This window comes from Chelmon rostratus, chromosome 5 (genome assembly GCF_017976325.1).
Source record: "Chelmon rostratus isolate fCheRos1 chromosome 5, fCheRos1.pri, whole genome shotgun sequence".
NCBI lineage: Eukaryota > Metazoa > Chordata > Actinopteri > Chaetodontiformes > Chaetodontidae > Chelmon > Chelmon rostratus.
In genome coordinates, this window is record NC_055662.1 from 22,812,685 (window position 1) to 22,837,630 (window position 24,946).

Genomic DNA, 24,946 nt, shown 5'->3' on the forward strand with positions numbered 1-24,946 from the left:
TGTTAAGTATTTGGAAAGAGACGTAATAAAATGTGAAATGAATTCTTGCCTGTAAACATGCTATCCGCATTAGTGTTGCACAAGTCACCTCTTCAGCAGATGCACAGTTACAACAAACCAGCAACACCTTGCTCGAACAATATGTTCCTAACACTGCATTATTGGTAAAAGTCCTTTGTAGCCGCACATATTTTCTGTTAAAGCTGCACCTGAAGATGTTCTGTGAGAATGAACCTAAGTCGACACGGCTGTATCTCACACCCTGTAAGTAATATTCTATAAATTTTCCCTCTTTGCCCAAAGCAGTGTTAGGTGTGGGCATCGTCTCTGCCTATAAGAGATGAATAAACTGTCTCTGAAGCAGCAGTTCAACAGCCGTGCGGTCAGAGAAAGACGTCTTGTCCCTTTTGGTGCTTGATATGTAATTATCACACACTGTAAACTGCATAAAAGTGTGCTGAGCACTGTTTAATGATGCTAAATCACATAACAGTGTGACAAGTTGTAAACACAAAATTGACACCTTGTAAAGCTGATATGGCGAACTTGCTGGCAAACAGTGGCTTATTTACACATCCAGCAGACACGGATTAAAATTTGCATTCACTCTTTTCTCTGGCCACCTGATGAATTTTTCTTTTGGCTCTTTTTTGCTCTCCACCGACTCCAACAGCTGCCTGAAAATTACGCTGATAAGAGCAGTAAAACAGTCAAGATGCAGGGCGAGAGCAGAGGGAAACCGAGTAGGGTGATAATTATGTGGATTCATTACTTCGAGTGACCTCTTTCACATTACACGTGCTTATTTTATCCACCGCTACTATAAAACTATTCATTACAGCGACTTTAGGGCCAATTCAAGTCAGTTACCTGCTGCTACTTATCAACACGCAAAGTGAAGCTTATGATATGATGTGACAAATATGCATATAGCTGTGACTTTGTGACTTCACCTGCTGAGTAAAATCCAATCAGTGAAACATGAACATTATGAGGATGCTGTGAATCTCACATCAGCAAGGCCACAGCAGTTTTAAAACTGGAGCAATGTCGTGCTCTAATAAATGAATGCGTTGGCCTTTTAGGTTTATTATACGCCTTTCGGTGACACGTGTTACACTGACACCGACGGTCAACCTAAATGGGGCTTTGCGAACCCGGCTGAATGTGGGTCAGTGTTGCTCTGGTCAACTGACATTTGCTCTAGGGATGGGAATATTGATAATGTTATTGATAATGAAGTGAGATTTATGCAGCTACCTGAGCTAACAAAAGAGAGTGAGAAAAAGAAAGAAACAAAATCGAACTTGATCAATAGTGTACAATTCTAAAATTCTTATTGTAAAACCCTATACTGGTCAAATTTGACAAGTGATTTCTGGATAACTGGCTCGACAAATGAAGGAAGGAAAAATAAGAACAAAAACAGGCGGAGAGTGAAGCGTACCCCCCCGTCTCCAATTCCACCATGGAGGAAAATTACAGAAAGAGAGAGAGAAAGCGAGAGAAAGAGAGTGATGGGGTGACAGGAGTGTAGCAGAGGGAGAGATGAAAGGTTCTGGTGAAGAGAAGAGAGTGGAGAAGGGGGATTAGGGAGGCAGGAAAAAAAAGGCAGATGGGGAGGATGGAGGTGATGGGTGCGAGCGGATGAGCCCCGAGATGAATACTCGTGGGATCTGTAAACTTTCATATTCTAATGTTGAGGATCCTCACTGAGCGTTGTCTCAGTTATCCAAGCACCCTGCTGTGACCTCCTTCTGCAAATTAACACAAAACCCCGCAATGAAAACAGGCAGGCTAAACTAGACCTGATTCCTACCCTTCTCTAAGAGAAAAAGCAAATGACTACACGCTGCGCTGAAAACACAACATAAAGAAAGGACAGAAGGAGAGCTGCACATGCATGCTATGCCTCGGAGTATGCACTGAATTTCATTATATTTTTATAAATGAATTTCAATGGGTTCAGTGTGAGAGGTAATAACAATGGAGAAGTAATCCTAGATTGAACTAAGTCACAGTCAGGAAGTTGAAATACTGTAATTATCTCCTGGATGTGCTTACCTACTACGAAAGACTAAATTGCTGCCTTAAATCTCTGCTGTGTGCGTTCAAAGTAAAGAATAATGTTGGTAAAAGTGACACTGTGAAGTATCTACTGAGAGCTATAGTTTCTTTGAAGCACATCGCTTTCAAGCAAATGGAACACTTTCAGAATAATAAAGCCATAAGGAGAAATAAAGTGACTCCTTTAAATTTCCCATGGAAATAGCATTAAAACCTTAGGATAATTCAGACCTGCGGTAAACTGCAGCTCGGTATAGCCCATAAAGCTTAGTTACAGCATCGCTTTCAAGGCTGTGTCTGCATTTCGTGTTGTTGTTAATCAAACATCCCATCATGTGTCTTTCACTCGTGCCTCTTTGCTAATGCAGCTTGTTTGGCTGCACGTTGTCATGATTTTTAAGACATTTTTCTTTGCCATGTTGCATAATTTTGCAGCACATATGACTGATGCAATACAGGCAGCGACAGCAGTAACTACAGGTACAAAGGCAGCTATGCAGCACAAACTGAGTCATATTAAGTCGACAACTTGGCAACACTCATCAGCTTTATTAGATCAGTCATCATTAAAACAAGTCAGTTTTAAAGGCTTTAGGTTTAGGTACAAGGATTTTTGAGGCTGTGTTTAAAAGGGGTCTGATTGGGCCAATACTCATTTTTTAACATTAACGCATTAAAAATGAACAATCTTTAAACTCCTTGATTTTTCCTTTTCAAAGACTTGTGAAAGAAACACACTAAACAGGACACTTAACAGTGTAAAAATTAAACTTTTCAGTCATCAAATTACATAGCAGTGACCCTCTTTCGAAATCACCTCAAACCTAGTTTAGCATTTCTGTACTTCCGACACATCCACCGATACGATACACAAGCTCGATTTCATAAAAGTTGGGACGCCGTGCAAAACATTATTAAAAACAGGACGCAATGATTTACAAATCTTTTTAAACGTATATTAAAGTGCAAGACAAGATATTTAGTGCTCAAACTTATTTTCTATTTTTATCTTTTTTGCAGATATACGCTCACTCTGATTTTGATGCCTACAACATTCGGGAGCATGTTCACCTCCGTGTCTCATCACATTTTTCTTTTAACAACACTCAGTGTTTGAGAACTGAGGACACTAATTGTTGAGGGTTTGAGAGAAATTCTTTCTGGATTTACGTCTTCAGTTGCTCAACCGTCTGGGGTCTCAGTCGTATTTTGCGCTTAATAATGCGCCAATATTTTCAATGGGAGACAACTTTAATGTTGGTTTTCAGCCTTGCCCCTGATGTGCAGCCATTTTTCTGGATTATCTAAATCTTTTAATGATATCGTGGATTGCAGATGGTGAAATCCATAAATTCCTGAGACACATTGTTGTTAAACTGTTGGACTATTTGCCCACACAGTTTTTCACAAAGTGGTGAACCTCGCTCCATCCTCGCTTGTGAACAACTGAGTCTTTCCAGGATGCTCCTTTCATACCCAATCATGATACTATCACCTGTCACCAATCAACCTGTTTACTTGTGGAATGTTCCAAACAGGTGTTTTTGGAGCATTCCACAACTTTTCCAGTCTTTTGTTCTTCCTGTCCCAACTTGTTTAAAATGTGTTGCTGCATCAAATTCAGAATTAGCAGATATTTACAAAAATCAATGAAGCTGATGAGGTAAAACTTTGAATATATTGTTTTTGTGCTGTTTTCAATTTAAACATATGTCAAAAACAAGCCTACTAAGCAAATTATCACATTCTGTCCCAACTTTTTGGTATCAGGGTTGTGTTTGCAATGAGATAATACTGGCTGTCATATCGATCTTTATCGATAGCTCTGTTGCTTTCACCTTAAACATACATGCATTCACACGGCTGGGCTATGCAAGTGTATTCCAGTGTTTCTGTTATTTTGTCCATCCCCTTTATAGTAATCATATGACTGTCTCTCTTGCATCAGTAAGGACCTGTTGTTTGCAGTGGTTTACTCCTTTTTGTTTGGATCCTTGCCCACGGACAGCGCCGTCCTCTCATGATATCACACCGCAGGCCACGAGAGCAAGACACCTGCCTTTGACTCAAAGGCAGGATCATCAACATGACCATCATCATCACGCCCAGTCCACAGCGAAGCCAAGTGGGCTCTCGCTCTGCAATCAAGCCTCCAAAAGCCCACCATCAAACACCTGTGGATGAGGGGAGCATTGGCAGCTCGGTCTCCAGACAACTCTGGCGAGAACAGAGAGAGGGGCCCCGCCATAAAAGAGAGCGCAGCCATCAAGCTGCTGCCCCTGCTGAGGACAGCCCTGTGTGTGACAGCCAAACACTTTCCCTGATTAATCAAGCCTAGCAGCGGGGCTTTACGTGCCATTAAGAGCCTTGCTAAATGACTTCACTTCATTCATTAAAGTGGAGCATCCTCTGCGGGTGGAGCGGGCGACGCTTGCCAGACAGACAGGCAGACAAGTGAAAGCTGGGATAGAGATGGTGGTAGGGCAGCGATGAGGGTGGCGGGGGCATTGAGGCAAGATAAACAACGACAAATATAGACCCATTACAATGCTGAATAATTCATCTTATACGCAGGGCTTCAGGAAAACAACAGAGAAAAAAAAACAGCCCAAACAACCATGGGGATTATGTAGCCTTTATACAGTGAAGAGCATCTTCAAAACAGGCCTATTTACGCACACACCTTGTCTGGGAAAGGTACAGCGACGGGATCATGGTCAAATCACTTTATGTGGAAAATCAGGTTCCAGTGGACTAATCCCTGATGCATTTTTACTCTGTAAAAGTATAGTTTTAATGACTCTGTGCAGCGGAGTAGGACAGCGAGGTGCGAGTGGATTAATTGTTTGGAAACGCCGTTAGCTGCATGCAGTGGATGCTTTGGTGTGCTAGTCTTTTAACTCGTCTGCACAATATACACACACACATATAAAGGAGGATACGTACAGTGACACTCAAACACACACAAAACACACAGCTTGAAAGGTAAAAAGCCAGAAAAGAGGAAGATTATGGAATGCAAAGGCAATGATACACACTGATAGCATCGAGGGAAGGACAAAGATGGGTAATTTAGCAGTCAACAGAGAGATAAAGATGTAGCGACGGAGAGGAAGATGAAGAGATAAAGATTAGCAGCAACAAGAGGACTGGACGGGTGAAGAGGAAGAGAAAGAGCAAGGAGACAGAAGAAGAGGGAGCGATAGAGAGACACAGAGAGGAGGGAGAGAGTAAATGATTAATGAAAGGAGCTGGGAAGCGCAGCGAGGGGAGGTCAGGACAGCGCAGAACAGGAGCGGTGCTGCGGCCTTTGAGCAAAACTGAAAGGGACAATATTATGACCGCGCCTGCTGCTATCGCACACCTTCATCGGGGAGGATTTCTGAGAGAGATTGAGCTGGTATTAGTCCGACACATTCTCTTTAACACTAGATTTGCGCAAGTGGAAGCGAACCCGACGTGCAAACGTTGGGAAGAATAGGAAGCTGAGCTGCAGTCTGTGAATGAGACTACGTCTCCCCTTTTAATTTATAAAGATAAAAACTACAAAAACTTCGCCTTTGAGAGGTTTTGTGCTGCTACTTCGCCAACCGAGTGTGATTATAGCACAGCAAGTGCATCAAATAACATCAAAACCTGCATGCAGATAAAGTTTAGATCATCATGTAGCAGAGGTATCAACATGGAGATGATTTATTATTTAAGTGTGAGAAGACTTCCATTAGACTCCTTCAACTTCTGGCGATCTCTCAGTCAAAGACATGCCTTCAATTAATCCCCAACTGGCAGTGTGCTGTGGCTCTTTCGCTGGCTGCTCGCTGATGCATTTCTAATTGGTATTTTTGCTGATGGTCACAAGTTAAATCTATATTCTCCATTACCCCTCCACGGCTTCCCCTGGGGTCTGTCTAATGGCTCCTGCTAAAGGCAGAGCTCTTGTATAGAGATATTCAAACAAAGTATATTCTCTCCGACGCTGACCGGCCGCTGCGTAGCGTTCAGCCACAGGTTCGGTGCATAGGCGAGAGCTGGGAGGAGCAGCGGAAAGTTCGCTCCAGCTTTGAAGATTAGCAAAACACGCGTCATAATCCCGCATGGAAACAGCCTGAGGAGAGACACTCGTACTCAAATAAACTGTGCTTTATCTGCTCATGTTCCCCGTTTCGTCTGCACTGAGATGGTTTCACACGCTGTTTTGCTGAGCAAATGTTTGTCCTAGCCTTTATCCCTCTCACTTCCACAACACATAGTAAAGCCCTTAGTGGAGCATTGGCTGGGTGACAGGCCCGAATGCTCCAACATTGGCTTGGCAAAGATCGGTGTAGCCGGCGCTGGCTGAGAACAGTCGGGGTGAACGGAGCTGGCTGACTTCAGAACTGTGTGAGAGGTGATCAGCCACATAAATACAGTCACCACGACGTCACGCGAGTGGCTGATAAATGCTGCTGCAGGAGTTAACTGCGCTCCAGGGATAACCACGCTGACATGCAGCATTACACTGTATGTTCTGCTGCTGAAACATTAAGAAGAAAAGGTTTTTCATACTTCACGTCATAAAGCAAAAACTATACATGTGGCTGGAGTCAATCAAGTCGCTTTCAGGGCATTTCTCCTCCTGCAAAGAGAGGAATTCGCCGATAGAAAGGTCAAATGTCATGCGTAGCAGTATAAGTCAAAAGAATGAAGCTCATATCCTGACAGAGAGGAAGACTCCTGCGTTCTTTGGCTCACCTCAGTGTAGACCTTGTGTTTACCTTTCATTAACTAGAGATCCCAGAATCCTCTCCTCCCCCTCCCCGCCGTTGGGACAGTACAATGCAAGGTGAAAATAAATGCTGTAAAACATCCACTTGAAAGACAAATATTAAAAGAACATTGATTCTAATGTTTGAGTTTCAAACAGTTTAACAGATGCACGAAGGGAACAAAAGGGCTCAGTCTTTGCTTCTTTATATTAACATACTTGGTTGAGTTTTATCTTTTTGGCCACTCACTGGAACACATGCTTAATAATGGCAAATACCCACCAGAGCCCAAACACAACACATCTTCTCTTTATTCAGTCAAACAACAAAGCACTACAATGGGCTACAAAGGTTTCAGCAAGCAGTGTCTGATTCTGCATTTGCCTTTTTGAGCCTTAATGAGAGAGAAGAATAATGTGCACGAGAGGAATAATGTCAGCTCATGCAGTAATCCAAGCTACACGGCGAACAGGACGGGGACTGATAACAGCCAGTTTATCAAGATAGTCCGACCACAAGTCCAACTGTAGCTGCAAGCCTCCACCCTGTGTTGAAAGGACGGCGCAAAATGTGACTCCAAAAGGCTCCACCCAGACCTGGTTATCATCTAACATGTTGGGCATTAAAAACAGCTAAAATGTCGAAATATCTTTGTGGAGTCAGTCTAAATAAACAACTGCTATTACAGTAATAATTATAATAAAGTACTGGTGTGTCAGCTTCACGTTATGTTAAATATAAAACAAGTACTTGTATGACTGCTTGTATTGGATCAGTAACTTCAGTTTAGGGACTGAAAACAGCATCGTAAAAAAAAAGTACACAAATATTGATGAATTCATCATTTTGCTTTGTGTTTGTGTATCAGTAATAAGTAGTGAGCGGCTGTTGTGCACCAGACTATGCTGACTGGTTTCAGCTCTGACAGGATACACTCGCATCTGAAAACAGCAAATTAGTGCGGCCGCAATTAAGACTTGAACGGACGACACAATAAAAAGGAAGCCTGATACAGGCACAATCGGACAAAGTGAAACAGTTCTTGTTCTGTCAGCAGTGCGGAGACTCTACTGTCTCACGGAGCAGACAACAATGCCCATGGCTGAGATAACAGGAAATGCCAGCTTATCAGAGAGAGGGAGAAGCAGGGGGAGATGGCGGGGAAGCGTGATGGTAGCTCGCTGTACTAACAGACTAAGAGAGCAAAAATCCGGTTGTGTCTGTTATATAAAAATCTGTTGTTTACACATTCGCTTCAGCCAGTGAGATTTTTCTACAGGTGAAATTTGTTTGCAGAACATGCAAAGTGGGTAAATCAAATAAAAGCGGAGGCAAATCCATCACTTTCTTAATTTGAGTTCCATTTCATTGCCTTTGATTTGTTTAGATTGAGTCACCTCTCGTGGGGAGTTTGTTTAATTTCACAGCTGAAAGAACACCAATGATTTTTAGGAGTGTTTTCCTTGTTCAACTTTCTCTACAAGCTATTACAGTAAATCTTGAATGCAACACAGCCATAAAGCCCAGAATATTAAACTGCTGTTTACAGAGAGAACTTAAGAGTTTGATGACAACACTTAATGATCATATGAGGTTAATTATTTCTTAAAGTGTATTTTCAGAGTTGCACAGGAAGAGGGGAGTTTAATGGAATCTGAGCGCGGAGGCGATACTGAAACTAAAACAACAACAGTAGACTAAATACTGGAGACACCTCTCAGTACGACGAAAAACAATACAACAGAACTGGGCTGCAACCAATTTCTTTCTTGCTTTGCCCAAAGAAAAGTCCAAAATCCAAACATAATTAATTTATGATCCACAGAAAGGCAGCAAACCTTCACCTTTAAGAGGCTTGAACCTGCAAATGCTTGAGCTCTATAAAAAACAAACATACACAACTGACCATTTACTAAGTACACTCAAATATACTTGGTGGCTACGTGCTGAAAGCTGCATGTCTAAGGCAGAAAGTTAGCATTCTCACCACAGACTGTATAAAACATGGATCTAGTCTCAGTGCCTGACTCTGCCAAACTCTCGGCTTATCCAAAAATGGGCGAAGAGGTGGAGCGTGGGTGCTCCTGAGGGGGGTCGAATGAAGCCTGTTTGCTGAAATCTAGCAGCTAGCTGTCACTCAAAGCAGCCATGCCCATAATTATGCATAAATTTAAGACTTGAGTTCTCTAAAAATTCTATAAATGGGGAAATTAGCTGTAGAGAGCTAAAATGTTTTTGGTAACAGGCTGCAACATGTCTATTTCTGCTGTAAAGTTGGGCATTTTAATATGGGGGTCTATGGGGATTGACTCATTTTTGGTGCCAGCCTCGAGTGGCCATTTGAGGAATTGCACTTTTGGCACTTCTGCACTGGCTTCAGGAGTTTGCCACTTGGATCCTCACCAGCAAAGATCCACAAAACACAGATCTAAAGTAACAGCATTGTTCTTGTTTGAAGCGTATAGACCAGTGCATAGTTATCATATCATAGTATTTTAAGTATGATAAGGAAAAATGCACACACACACACACTGGGGCTGCAGTGTCTTCCAGCTGCCATCCTCTCACCGAGCCTGGTCGACACCTTCCTGTTGTACAGTAGCATGCAGGCCCTCGAGTGTCACTCTCCCTCTCCCGCCTGCTCTGCAGACCATCCAGCGACTCGCCGTCATTGTTCAGCTCACACAATGCAACATTCCACAATCAGCAGCAACTCCAACAAAACCAGAGGGAGAAGGAGACGACTGGGAGGAAGGCACTGCTCTAATCTTATAGGATTAGAATTCCTTTCTACAGGATCTAATAGGCCCCTATTCTTTAGAACAACAAAGCTTCGAGATGAGATAAAAAAACTGATACAGATGAAGGCAATCTAGAGCAATTTAGGGAAGAATGTGTGGCTATTAGGGCCAGCACAGCGGCTCTAGAGGAAGTAAAAATAAATGACTAACCATTCAGAGAAATAAATCTTGCTGCAACACGAGATTGCATAAATTAGACGTAAAATGTATACACCGAGATGTTTGTAAATGAATGAAAATTTAATAAGAAAAAGCACACAAAAAAGACAAAAAAAGTCCCGCTGCTCCCCTGCTCTGCACCTTGTGTCACTCATTTATCCCCCCTGCTTCTCTATGGATGAGAAATGGCATTTAGTGGACCTTAAAAAGGCAAGGACTCAATGTCAGAGATTTAAATCCTAAGCGGGAGGATATACGGCCTTGTATTCAGAGGGGAGAAAATGCCATGGAGGACTTTATAGGGATCAGTGGACAGACGGCCTGTACAGTATGTGATCATGTAAGGATGGTGCATTTATGGAGAATTAAAGTGAAGAACTCTGTGGTTTAAGTTCACAAAACAGACAAGAGACAATTGAGGGCAAGACATAGAAGAAGTGACGGCTACGCAGACAGAAAGCACAGTAAGAGAATTTAAGTTTGTGTGTGTGTGTGTGTGTGTGTGTGTGTGTGCAGGAGAGAGAGAGAGAGTCTGAAGCAGTTCCTAAGCCTGGCCGTCACGCATGCTTAACCTTGCGCTAGCGCCTGTGCGATGCAGCTTGCATATCAATGATGGAGGAATATCAGCAGAGGCCTCCAACCAACCTCCACTATACTCGGCAGGCAGGGGAGGCACAGCAGCATCCGCGCCGTGGCACTTACAACAGAAACGCAAGCTGCACTACACCGGCGAGCAGCTGCCACACAGTAACAGCGAGCCACGGCTGGCTTAGCTGACGAAATGAGGATTGCTGAAATAATTTATGCTTCTGACAAACAAAAATGCTGGAGTGCAAATTTAGAGAAATAAAAGCAGTGAGCAGGCGTTGGGCTTTTCTCAGCTGAGCCGATAGACAGTAAGTGTTGTTTCCACCAACAGCATTTACTTTTGGCTGCAGCTCTCAGGTTACAGGAAGCGCTTTGAGGAAGCGTCCCTACCGTGTTGTGGTTGGGAGCAAAGCTGTGCATATTTGGTGTCACCAGGGGCAACAACAACAACAACAAAAAAAAAACTTCCTCACAAAACCACAAGTGCTACCACTAACAACGTGAACAAAGCCTGACAACATGGATCGCAGTTCCCAGTCATGTTCAACAAAGCATACTGCGAAATGCCCCCCCTTCTCTGCTTCATGTCTCGCTCTCATCCACGGTGCACTGATCTGAATCCTCCGCTCCCGACATGTCACCATCTCAATCCCAGAGATCAACCTGATACTACTGCAACTATTGCAGGGAGGAGGAGAGGGTTCCTTGAAGAGGAGAGGAAGGAAAGATATGATGTGATGGTGTGTTTCTAATTAAAACAGAAGCATTCAGGGACACCCATGGGGTCCTAAGGGACCAACACCGGGTGATAAACTCACTCTTCCGCACCCTCAGTCTTTTGAAGGGTGTGATAAAAGACTTTCAGGATGCTGTGCCCTCTCCTCCTCTCTTCCCCTTCTTCCCCACAAGCTATCAGATGCCAACGGAGGCCTTTTGTCACATCAGTACTTCCCAAGGACCCCAAGGCGTCCTGTGAGGGTGCCTTCTACAGGGTCCTCTCTCTTGATTGACATCCCCCCTTTTCCTGCCTGTGTCGATCATAGCCTGTCCCCCTCCCCGTCTCACATGGCTCAATAAGAGGCCGCTGCTTTGATAGCAGTTCTGTGGCAAGTTACATCTCTGGCAGCAGGGATAAGAGAGAGACTAGGAGGGATGCCAGCAGATAAAAGAGGACTTTTAACAGCCTCTCTGTGTTCAGCAGGTTAAAAAGTGTTTTCTATCAGGGCCTTGTCAAACTGTCATCATCACTTTCGTTTGAAGACAGCTCTGTGTACCCAGAAAAAAGAAAACATATCAGAGCTACATTTCTTCTCCGGTTTCCTTGTAATCCCAGATTGATGCTAATCTAAAACGCTGCGAGGATTAAATACATTGGCAGCAGCTTTAAGTCGATATCTTTCAATGGTGGAAGACAACAGCAGAGAAGCGGTGACAGTTCTCTGTGTTCTCGCAGTTGTTCACAAGCATCCCATGAGAGCTGGAGAGGCTATTAGCTGTGTAATGATCACTGGACGTTGTAGTTCACATTCACACAGGCGGCGTGACAGACAGATGGAGGTTGATTTTGAGGAATGAAGCATATGGGGAAAGTGCTGTAAGCAGACAGCTCAGATGGGCTTACTGACTTACAAATGCAGTATGCTCTCTGTTGACCCAAAGCAGCACAGTGGATACAGATACACACACATTATTGCGCGCTTTTATATTGTTCCCTGTCGACTTAAACAGGGAGGAGGTAGAAGATGAGGCCCCACCATGTGGCTCTTATGTATGGGATGAGGGGTTTCTCACCGGGGCTTTTTACTCCATCGTTGGATTTAAGCCAACAGAACCAGGTGTGGTCACTTACCAGTGTAAGTGATCCACAGAGAGAGTGAGGCCGGTAGAGTGCAGAGATTCCGACACACAGCCATTATGGAGCATTAGACCATGAGGTCCTGCAGGATGTCGCCTGACCTCGCCTGACCTGGACACAAAAGCTCTCTCTTGTTGAAATTCCCTGAATTTTAAATCTGTTTTCCACCATTCAACTTTGATGCTCATTTTGCCGCCAAGTTCACCAGCGACATATGTTTATCCTCTGGCTACGAGTGATCATCCTCTCTCTTTCCGCTAATGAGTGCGCCGCCGTCATTTCTCAAGGACGCTGAGACGTAGCAAACAAACAAAAAACTCATCAATTACATTCATCAGGTGGCAGCTGGCACGGACAAAATCAGATTCCCTGCACAGTCGATGCAAGGCATTGTGAACATACAGTGTGTGTGTCCGTGTGTGTGTGTGAGAAAGAGAGATACTGCTCTATTTTTATTGTAGTTCTCCTGTAATGCGACTCACTGTCAGAGCCAGAGTGGCAGCCTGAATTGCTTCTGTCGGATAAACACTCCCAGCATGCACTGCTTTGCCTCTGTCTGCGCAATGCTGCATTGGCAGCCTCCTGGCAGGATTCTGAGGTGTCTCAGTTCAGCTGTGTGTGTGTGTGTGTGTGTGTGTGTGTGTGTGCAGAATGATGATCCTTACAGCACCAGAAATTTTTAAGTCTGCACCAGATTTATGGGTGGCAGCTGAATTACAGGCTGAACAACAATGGCACTTATTAGAAGCTGGACTTTTCACAACCGTGACAGTTTCAGTTTATCAAACTGATAAGCAAAAAAACAAATAAAACACAGGTTGTACTTTCTAGGAAAAAGTCCACAAAGGCAGATACGTGCTGTATGTGTGCGGGACCGAGAGAGACGGAGAGAAGACTTGTAAGCATGTGTGCGTTTTAAGCCGTGTTTGTTCCATGATTCAATACACACACAGAAAAGGGAAAAAATGGAATGTGTAGTATGTGCTGCGATGCAACTCGCTCCGAACCACAATCCCAGAACTATGTGGAATGTGTCCTCTAACTGCCAGTGACTGAAACCTACACTCGTTGAACAACTGCAGTACACAGTCAGTGGTCGTGTACTGTCACTCCGAATCAAAATCAAGTGCAGACCGTTACACAGGTACAGCCAGAGAGAGAGAGAGAGAGAGAGAGACAGAGCGGGAAAAGATAGCTGAACAGTGCTGCTGTCTGAGACCCAGAGAGAGTGTTCACTACAGGCACTCTGTTCACATCTCACGTCATATAAAATACACATTATCTCACTTTACCATTCATGGTATGTAGCCATGCAGATATTTTAGGTTTTATCTGCACGTCACTGTTACTCAGCATCATCTATAGACCTTGCTACCAACAGTTGACTGGGACTACTTCCTGAAGAAGTGGCCCTAATCAAAACTATTGATGACTAGATCAGGTACATTGTTTCTGCACAGACATTCTGACATTTCAAATGTCATGTTTTAGCACTGAACAACACAAGCAAAATTCAATTCACCTTGAATGAACTGAACTTTTTAGAAGCAGATTTCTCACCACTATGGCACAACCTGACCTATCTGCTAACATGATACCGTATGTTTCGGTATGTTTAAAACATCCGTTTCTTACTCATCTGTTTCTCTTTATCTGCATTTCCGCGTCAGTGCAGTGTACAGATTCAATAAGGGGAATAAATAAGTGATAACAGCTTAAGCCACATCTTCGGTGGACTTCAGGAAATGTGGGTCTAATATTCTGTGCAGTCATCTGCCACATAATTAATGCAGCAAAGGATATGTAGTCTAGAGATATGTCAGGTACACGGGCTTAACTGTGACAGTTTAAGGAAAATTGTAGACAATATTTTCACTTCAGGCATGGTTCTTCTATGTAGGAGAAAAAAAAGCCAAAAAGGTTACCTGACATGCAAAACAATAGGTGGCAATCAAAGGGTGTGGACACAGAGACTGCAAGTGTCTCCTGGCAAGAGAGAGAATGAAGCTTCCTTTCATATTTTTGATAATTGTGCATACTGTAAATCCACAGCTTTCGACAGCATTTAATGCACAATCTTGAAAAAAAGTGCTGCATCTTGTCATTCTCGTGAAGCAAGATTTCTATCACGCAATATTCCCTTTTATCTCCGAGTATGGAAAGTGCAAAACCTCGGGATAAACATTTGGAAATCTGCGATATATTAACCTGGTGAGGCAAAAAAAGTTCCCAAAATGCATTTGTAGCGAGGACGCACCGCACACATCAGATGCTTATTGCACACACAAACACATACACACACACACACACCAGTGAACAGAGCTCCACAGAGGTCAGCTGCATTTAGAGCTCCTCTACATCTACATGGGCGAGACGCCAGAGCCCTGTGTCTGCAGGGGTCCATTCTGAGGTCAATACTACAACACTGTAAACTAATGATCCAGCAAATTCCCTCAGTCCTGCTCTGCCCCCTCCTCCTTCTTTCCCTCAATCCGTTCTTGCCCTCTGTCTCTCCCACTCTCCGATCTCCCGCTGCGCTGCAGAAATGAGAAACAACTGAAGACTCGGCAGCGCCGGGCCTGCTCTGCTTCTCTGATACACACCACTGATAAACAAGGTTGCTTGTTAAGAGACAAATGAAACGGCCTTGCCTGATATTTGCCTTTCACTGTGTTTTCATCTGGTGTTGTCTTGTCACCCAGTCCTTTCTCTTGTCGTGGCCTTGGCACTAACGGCCAATGGAACGTCACTCTAGCCTCGAAATGTAAACACAGATAACGAAATGATCTGCAACAATGCGGAAGTCTAAATTAAATGTGATGCCAAACAGACAGACATAAAGCCAGAAGTTTGGTCTCTGCAGGAAACATCTCGCCTGTTTTGATCTCATAAGCTGGACACATGGACAGGGTAGGATTTATGGGACCATGCTAGATGTAATCACCAATATAATCAGAAGATACCACTGTGGTTCATTCTCAATAAATACTGTATTTGTGGCTGAAATGTTAAAACTCAAACTCAACAACATGAAAGTAAAGTAGCAAAGTTTAAGTGGCTGTTTCCTTAGCGGACAGCAGGTAATCCACTTATAGGCCATGTTAACACAGGATGTCGGAAAAAGCAAACCGAGGTCTCTTCATCGCAGGTTGACCGAGCTGCTCTGCACGTTGTCAGGGGACTTCTGAATAACGCGTCTACAGAACAAGTGTCTGCTTTGTTTCACCAACAGAAGAGCTTATCACAAGCACGCTTACGCTTACACGTGTTCACACCGAGCGTCCCGCAGGCCTGGAGGAAGCTTTCCATCTCCGCCTCCGTCAGCGCATGCAATAAGTCAGCCATAGAGCCACACTGTTCGGTCCTATCCCTTTCGTATCGATTGGGGATAAAGAATGGGGCTCAAGGGGTGGAGAACACTCGATCACACTGTTGACAAACAGGAGTGAACTGGATTCAAAAGACACAATAAATAAGTAGCAGCTACTGGGAGGTGAGATGATTCATCTGATCTTTTATGGACACATTACCAGGACAAATAACCTTGCAGGACTTCACAACTGAGAAATAAGGGTTGAATACAATGGCTCTGCTGCTTTTCTTTGTATAATTCTGTCATACCATAACTCTACCCCTCATCAGCTGCAGAGGCTTTAACCAAAGAGGCAAACCAACCTACATGTTTTTGTCTGCTCACAGTCAAAGGCATCATCATCAGTAAGCACGCGCTCCTCCTTCCCAGTGTTTGCTGATCTTATGATCCCTGCTCACCGACCAGCTGACCCTCAGCATCCAAAAAGTACTGAGCAGTCATGCAACCGAACAGGGGCTTCACCTTAAAGCACTCTCACACAGGATCTGTTATTGGCTGTGCATCTACTTTGCAGAACATCTGCATTCAGGGTTTGTTTTTACATCTCGTGCCTTACAGCAGATCAGATGTAGTGCTGAAAAGTAGCACAATGGGATCATGTGCCAAAGTGCATACAGTATGTAGGATAGATTGCACATTTTTATACGTTCAGGTAGTGGATATGATCATTCTATTAATTGACTGTCACTGACCTGTCCACCTCTAAAACTGTCTTAACTCTATAAATGCACAAACTCTTGTCTGATCAGGAAAAAAGCCTAATTAATTTCATTCTTAGGTCAAACTCTTCTCTGTCCGTGAACCCTGTCAGTGGACAGAAAGCACAACACAGCCATGACAAGCATTTCCATTAACAACCCTCAGCCGAAATTGCTGTGCACCATCTTCTATATGGCCAAAAAAAAAAAAAAATTATCAAAGAGCCGGATCGACTGTCCCTGTCTCGCCCAATGTGGAGACAAGAGGACAGTCTGCTGTCACAAATCTCATCTCCTGTAGCTGGACTCAAGGAGCGTGGCATTCAACGCAAAGACAGCGACACCTCCAAACGCACCGCGGCTGGTGAGCACTCAAATGCGCGGACTTTGTCGCCGCTTCCACCGCCGACGGACCGCCGCGGAGGTCCGGTTTCGCTCCGCGTGTTTACAAAACTGCTCCACGGCCACTTCATCGGAGCGGTGAAGCACAGGCGCAAAACGCACGGGAAGCGATGCAAAGCGAGGAGCGGGGGTTTAAAATGAAACAGCTCGGGATGAAATCAAACAGGCGAACAAGCGCAGAAATGCCAAGACATCACGATATGTTGCCGGATTCTGAGTAAAAACGCCTCGAAACAAGCAGCGAGAAGGAAAACTGCGTGTTCAATTCTAACCTCATTTGTCTAATTACAGTAAAAAAAAAAAAAAAAACCCGCCGACGGACTGTCTATGTTTCTCCAAATAAATGAAGCAGTCAACTTTCCAAAGGCTGAGCAGAGAGCCCCATGCCGCTGAGTGTAGCGCCGTGTGCCCTCCCCTCCCGCAGCTCCGTGTGTGACTGCCCCTGGCCGCTCGTGAACTTCCCTCGCAGCCGCGGTTTCCTCCCCCATAAATAAAACTTACTTTTCTCTGGCTTGGCTGTCGGACGGCACGTTGCTACTCTTGCCTTTGGCGTACATGCTTGCAGAGAGCTCCGATTGTCACGCACCTGTCAACCCATCACAACCTCCCTGGGCACAGCCCCGTCACCATGGTGACACAAGCAGCGTCGTCTCCTATTGGATGTCCCGCTGTTCGGGACCGCCCGCTCGCCATGGCAACCGCCAGTGAGTGACAGCTGCGTGACCACGCCTCTCCAAGAATAGCTCCACCCCCGTCTCTCTCTCTCTGCTCCGCTCTCCTTCCCTCTGCTCACCCAGTCCGTCTGTCTGAAGGATGTCTGTCTGTCAGTGTCTCTCCCATCCCGTCCCTGATTGGAAAGGCTCTCCTGACATGCAGACAGACAGACAGACACACACGCAGGCACACACATCCGCACTCCCTCCCTCCATTCTCCTCTCTTCGTGCAAGGGGGGGATTTGAAACCGTCCAACTAGGATTTTAAACAACTGGCTTTGGCTGTTCCTTTTATAGACAATCACACCCTCTACCGACGTGCACACAGCGCACTGCGCAAACAACTCTGGCAAATATGAATTGCATTTGCATTGGTGTTTGTTTACAAAGGTGCTAAGATATCCAAACATGTGTAGAGCAAGAGCATGTTGGGAACAGACAGCACTACCGAGGGCCTGTAAGCAACACACTCAGCGTGCACAGAGAGGCTGTGCAGTGGGAAGATGCTGCCACATTAGAAGCCTTTCCTTGCATGCATGCTTGAAGCATTGCTACTGCGCAGCTGCTCCGGCACCAAGAGGAAATGTCCAGTGACACTTCAGTGTGGGATAAATGCAGTGTTGGGGGGGGGGCATTGAGGATGAGCAGCTGGTAAAGTGTAAATGATGACCTGTTGGAGTAACAACAGCTAAAATCCTCTAAAGGCCTCACACTGGCGGTATGATGAATCCTTAAAGTGATATGAGGTGCTGGTGATCATGGGAATGATGCAGGTTTGGTAGATTTAAAGTCCTGCTTTATGAAAACTAGAGGTCATGATGACTGTAGAGACACAGTCTTCTTCACAGAACACTGTGTGTGTGTCAATGTGTGTGTGTGCTTGGATATGCAGTAGGGAAGAAGTGCTACGTCATGCTGCTGTCCAGTCTGGCAGCAAACAGAGAGGAGGGTTCACTCCACTGTCACAATGTACTTATCTCAAATCCGCCGAGAGAAAGAGCACAAGAGAAAAGCGACGGACCACAGCTTGGTGCCATGATCTGAAAAACACTACAGACTGTCGCCGAAAACAGCTGATTCCCAGACAGTAAGCTCTGGGAAGACACTGTGTGTGTGTGTGTGTGTGTGTGTGTGTGTGTGTGTGTGTGTGTGTGTGTGTGTGTATGTGTGTGTGTGTACGTGCGTGCTAAGGGCATAGCACAGGGGCAGCAGTGTTTACGCTTACGCAATGCTCCCGTGATGTGACCCAGTTGGAATGGATGCACACTGCCTCATTCTCTCCTGTTCTCTCTCTCTCTCTCTCTCTCTCTCTTTCCTGTCCTCCTCACTCTCTCATCTCTCTCACTCTCTCTCTCCCCGTCTCTCTCCCCCTCACTCTCTGCCTGCCTCCCCACGTGCCAAATGAACCCCCTTCCCCCTGGAGAGAGGCGAAGGTTCTATTTCAGACAAGCAGAACTTTTGGTTTTGGGATGAGTCCCTCGAGGTCGATCACCATGACAACCACTAGCAGGCGATAACCATGTGTTCCAGAGGATGGAGGAGGAGGAGGAGGAGGAGGGAGGAGGCGAGAAAGAACGAGGAAGAGAGGGAGATACAGAGAGCGTGAAAGAGAGAGGATGTAAAGGTTAACAGGTCATGTTATGTAAAAAAAAGTGAGATTAGATCAAACGTGATCTGACTGGTCACTTGTTTGTTGTTATGCTCCCAGATGGTTCAGGTAATATCATCATATACAATATCATCATATTCATATGTGCATAGATTCAGTGATCTGTGATGATGAAGGGGAAGAAATTATAGATAGATAGATAGATAGATAGATAGATAGATAGATAGATAGATAGATAGATAGATAGATAGATAGATAGATAGATAGACAATTGAATCAATTACACACTTTGTGAATTTAAATTAAACGCATACATACTCTGTCACAGGTAGACTTAGTCTTCATCTGAACGCCTGCTCGAGTGTTGCTCATGGTAGCATAAGGGGCTGTTCTAGGTCTGACCTCTGAACTTGCTGCTCAGTGCTTTACGTCGAGGACTGAGCACAGAAATAATTAGTCCATTAATAGCTTAGTTTGACAGAAAAAGTATCACCAACAATTTTGATAAGTGATTAATTGTCATTTGACTCATCTGGGGAGAGGAACTGCTGACCTGGACTGGGGATGTTGTGAAGTTGTGGAAAGAGCACTTTGAGGAGTTCTTGACGCCGACCAACTTGTCCTCTGTGGAGGAGCCAGAGTCAGGGGGAAGCCTCACTCATATCCCTAGAAGAGGTTGCTGATGTAGTCAAGAAGCTCCTCAGCGGCAAGGAACCGGGTGTGGATGGGTACAGTATTTGTGGAGTGGCAGACCGGGATGGTGGCTCCTATTTTTAAAAAGGGGGACCGAAGGGTGTCCTCCAGTTATTGGAGTATCATGCTGCTCAACCTCCTGGTCCCTGATGTCCTAGAAAGGAGACCCAAAGTGACAGAGATTCAAGAAGAGCAATGCGGATTCTGTCCTGCCTGTGGAAGAGTGGACCAGCTCTTTACCCTTGCAGGGTTGCTGTAGTGGGCCATGGAAGTTTGTCTAGCCAGTCGATATGTTTTGTGGACTTGGAGAAGGCTAACGACGTGTACCCCTGGGAACCCTGTGGAGGCTACTGCGGGAGTCTGTATCCTCGGCACCAAGTCAAACACATTTTCAGTTGGTGTTGGACTCCACAAAGGTTGTCCCTTGTCTTCGATCCTGTTTGTGATATTCATGGACAGGATTTCAAGATGCAGCCAGTTCAGTTTGGGAACCTCAGAATTACATCTCTGCTTAATCCAGATAAGGTGGTTCTGTTGGCTTCATCAGACCTGCCCTTCATCCATGCTTCAGGTTCTCTGCTGGAAAATAGTGGATTGGTCCCTCCAGGTTGGGAGTGAGTTGTTGTCCCAGGTGAAGGAGTTAAAGTGTCCAGGGTGCATGAGCTGAAGTGGTAGCATCAGCAATCAACCCTCACCTATGGTCATGAGCTCTGGGTAGTGACTGAATTGAAATGAGTGGCATATGGTGGCTGGGCTCAGCCTTGGAGACAGGGTGAGGAGCTCCAACATCTGGAGGGAGCTCAGAGTAGAACCACTGCTCCTTCACATCGAAAGGAGTCAGCTGGTATAGTAATCTGATAAGGATGCTTCCTGGGCGCCTTCCTTTTGGAGGTTCTTTTGCCACGTCCAACTGGGAGGAGATCCCAGTGTAGTCCCATAAGTCACTGGATGGATTAAATTACTCACCTGGCCTGGGATCCCCCAGGAGGCGCTGAAAGAGTAGAGTGGCCTGTCTAAAGTACCCTACTTCACCTGCTGCCACCCTGACCCGACCCCGGAGAAGTGAGAGAAAAAGGATGAATGGATGGGTAGCTGTCAACTGTCAAGCAATTTGCCAATCCTTTATTACTCAAATATGAAATATTGTTGCTTTTAATACTCAGCAATAATTGTCATTTGCAGCCCTGAAGATAAATGCAGTGATAATAAGCATTGAACAATAATTCAATGCAAATCAAATTCATGAATAAATAAATAAATAAATATTATTGTATAAAACACAGTATTTCTCCTTTTTTGGATTCTCTCCTTTCCCATTTCTTCACCATTTCAACTTCCTGTCTCTGTCACGATGCCTGAGGTGGTAACATGGTGCAGTCGTCTCTGTTGTACTGCAGGGGGCTACAGTCTTATCAGACTACTGTAAATCACCTCAACCCACATTCATCCCCCTATACAAAGGCAGCAGTACAGAAGTAGAGTTAATGGTGTGAAACCTGTCTTACTGATTGATAAACTTGGCGACAGTTTGGCCAGCTCGTTGACCAACTGGCTGACTGACTGTCTGATGGATTGACTGACTAGCACGTTTCCTAACTGGCTGTAAGCCTGGAAGGCAGGCTGGCTGAAGGCTGTAGATGTGCTCCATCATAGGGGACTTAGCTCCTTTCCCATTGACTGTGGCCCCATGTAATCTGTGGGCCTGTGGTGACAATCAAAACTAAGCCCCAGCATGTTACACTCCATCACTGAAAAGCACAAGTGCAGTCTGGAGAGCAAATGATCTGATCCGGAGACAGCGAGACAGAGAAAAGTGAGGATGGAACAAAAGAGACAAATCATCCTATTCATTTTTCCAAATCTTATTTCAGATTTGCAACAGAGCTTTCTCTTCAAAATTAGTTCTCCCACCCCACTGTTTCCCTCCAGCTCCACCTGTGTATATTTTACACGGTGCATGCTATTGTTCTCTTAATCATTTCCCTCTTTCTCCGACTCCATGAGCCTTGATCTCAATGAAATAGCAGGAGGAGGAATGAGAGTAAAACACATAAATGGAAATTATAATCTGGTTACTGCAACACTGTTTATCCGTAAAAAAACTGTGAAATGCAGTCAGATCTTTTACTGAAAACCTACTTAAGTGCATTATTATCAGCAAAAATAGTACCAAAAGTTAAAGTACGCCTGCAGACAAACAGCCCTGTAAGCTAGTGTTTTATGTATTACATTGTTAATGCAGTTGCATCAATGTGTAAGCAGCATTTTACTGTTCGAGTGGGTCAAGGTGGAGCTCTTTTGAACTACTGTACATACAGTAAAGTATGTTTCCAACCGAGGGGTCGACCCCCCTTCAAGGGGTCACAAGATAGATCTGAAAGTTTGAGAGATGATGAATGGGCGAGGAAAGACCAAAAAATGAATTGAACTAGACACAGTCACACACCAGAAACGACTGGGAAACACTGGTTAAATCTTTTAAAATGCAATTTACTTTAAAATATAATCAGATGCTGTATCGAATAAATGTAGTGAAGTAGTTCCCTCTGACATGTAGTTGAGTAGAATAAAGTAGCATTAAAATGGAAGTACTCAAGTAAAGTACAAACAGTTCAAAATTGTACTTCACTACAGTGCTTGAGTAAATGTACTTTGTTTTATTCCACTTCTGATCATAAAAACAACATTCTCACATCTTTCAGAAAACCTCTCCTCCATCTCCCTTTTCTCTGTTTCTGTCTCTCAGTCCACCCACCAGGTCCTTCCTCTCAGTTCTGCAGCACCAAGCCATCTGTCTGAGGTCATCTATTCCAGGATGTCTAGACCATGGACTCTCAGCACTGTCGCTTACAAACAAACCAACATGTTCACGTAAATCTGGTTAACGTGCGATCGCTGCGAGGTACAGAGTGAAATCAAAATCCACCGAACAATCCCACCCCAATCTTTGTTTTCCTCCCCCGCTCTCCCGTGTCTCACTTTCTCTGTTTTCTTCTGTCACTTGTTCACACATGAATGCACACACACTCACACACAGCAGGCTGCACACAAACACACACACACATACACAAACAAACGAATGATAGATTTGCCCCTCTCCAGCTTTATAACAACTGCTTTGGCATTTTGGCAAACATCCTTTGTTTACTGAGCCTGTCGATGGGCTATGTAATCGTATATTTCCACTGAGAGTGTCTGTTAGCAAGGACGCTAATTAGCGAACGATTAAGCTCTCACACAAAAGAGGTTCTTGAGATTAATTGGCGCTGAAGTTTACAAAAGCTTGTAGCTCAGTAAATAATTTAGCATGCACAATAGTACACCTTGTCACACTGTTTTTGTTTTCAGACGGGTAATTGTTGGTGTCAGGAATAAGGATATACGACAAATCACCGCTCAGCATCGACTCTAAATGGACGGTGGAGTACTTCACGTGATGACAGCATGGTGACAATGTCTGTGTCCCCTTTTACTTTATGCATTTCATTTTTGATATTTGGTCCAAATACCAGGAGCCAAGGTTCATTATCTGCACAAGGTAAACAGGCAATGTCTTTGAGCCTCATGCAGGGTAGAATATGGAAGATACTCCTCTGTTATTCCTGTTCAAACAGCCCGTGTAGCTACAGTATCCTGCACCTGTGAGATCTTTACAGCACCTCGCCATCCGCACCACCTCGTCCTGCGGTGAAATGAACCATGTCTGTTCCCCCTGCAGAAAATGCTCTCCGCTGAAAAAAGGCTGCTTTATAGTCTTGGCAGCCCTGCAAGTGCCAGGCACATACTGTATACATGAACACACACACACACACACATACATCACGTGCTCATGCAAAACACACAGTCAAGGAGGAATCGCATCTACAGATGGATGCATGCAGGCTCGCACATGTAAACACAAACACATGCGTAGTACACAGGAGAACAGAGATAAAACTCTTTGGTCCCAGTCTCCTCTGGTCCAGGGGCGTCTTGAAACTGCCTGCTCCAAACAACATTTGCTGTTCCCTCCTCCCCCTCCTCTCTGCTGATGAAGAGGGTGTCCCAACCAGGGGTTTTGTGGAAAAAGTTACAAATCCCACTCGACGATTGGCTAAAAAACTTAGAAATTGCTTTCATAAGCACCCTGGCACATCCAGCATGGTCTCTACAAACAACTGGCCTCTGGGCGTAATTTGATCGGCATCGTAAACAGGGGCAACTTACAAAACTGGCAACACAGTTTATCTAACAGGAATCAACATGGAAATACCGCAGCCCGAATATCATCCAGGCTAGGCTGTGAAATAAACTTGGCATTCAAGGGAAAAAAATGTTTGCTTTCAACAGCTGATGCAACAGGAAAGCAAGAGATGAAAACATCCTAATAAGCATTTCTAGAAACATTCTACGTCTCGCTGATTTTACAGACGTCTTAAGTTAAGCGGCCCTGAAAATGTAGGCCCTGCTGTGCCTACTCTTATGTCCCGACGCTGGTTGACTCAGAAGATTAATGCCTGTTTGCAAAATAGCCTGTCAGGTCTTTGCAGGGAATCAACCAACCAATATGTGTTTAACTTGAAGTATGATTCAAGAAGGCATTTATTATAAATGCAATGATGTTTGCTGTGTAATATGTCTTTTCAGTGGTTATCCCGATACACTACTGATCACTTTTTAAAGGAGTTTTTTTTTACCATTAGTATTAGTGTCTGTAGTGGTGTTGAAAGCTCGAAGTAGAAGGGACAGACCGTTTTGGCATTAAGAAGAAATGCCTAAAAGGAATAGCGTCTGCACATGTGGTTCTTATGCAGTCACATTTGTTTCTAATTTGGCCAAAGGATGCAGCTTCCTGGACATGCAAAGACTGCTCATATGCAGGCTTTTACTTACTCTAACAGACAGAGACATAAGAAATTAAACCTCTGCATAAGAGAGAAGAGCATACCCTGTATTTGTTAGACCATTTTACAGACTATGAAGCTGATTCGTGCAGCAATTAGGCAGCTGTTAAATGGTTTATTACTAAAAGGGCTTCTGGCATTTCTACTCAACAGATGTTCAGAAATCATACAGATGATATCACTTTATTTTGATGACTGAGTCATATGCAGTGATGCCGCTAAAAATAAAATGAGATATGATGTTAATGGTTATGATGCAGACATAAATATAAACTTGAAAAACCCCACAGCCATTGTAATCATCACTAAATAGTCACAATTTGTCATGATGATTGAAATATACCTAAGGGGGGCAGGAA

The 24,946-nt window shown here is 44.4% G+C and overlaps 1 protein-coding gene across 1 annotated transcript in view; it reads right to left on the minus strand.

The window, feature by feature from the left end:
- Positions 1–17,297, minus strand: part of si:ch211-130m23.3 (uncharacterized protein LOC558547 homolog) — a 50,077-nt gene extending 32,780 nt beyond the window's left edge. Inside the window, exon 1 of the mRNA XM_041936604.1 lies at positions 17,190–17,297. Within this exon, the coding sequence (XP_041792538.1) occupies positions 17,190–17,245 (56 nt within the window). The 5' untranslated portion in view covers positions 17,246–17,297. The remainder of the gene's footprint in view (positions 1–17,189) is intronic.
- Positions 17,298–24,946: the final 7,649 nt, after the last annotated feature.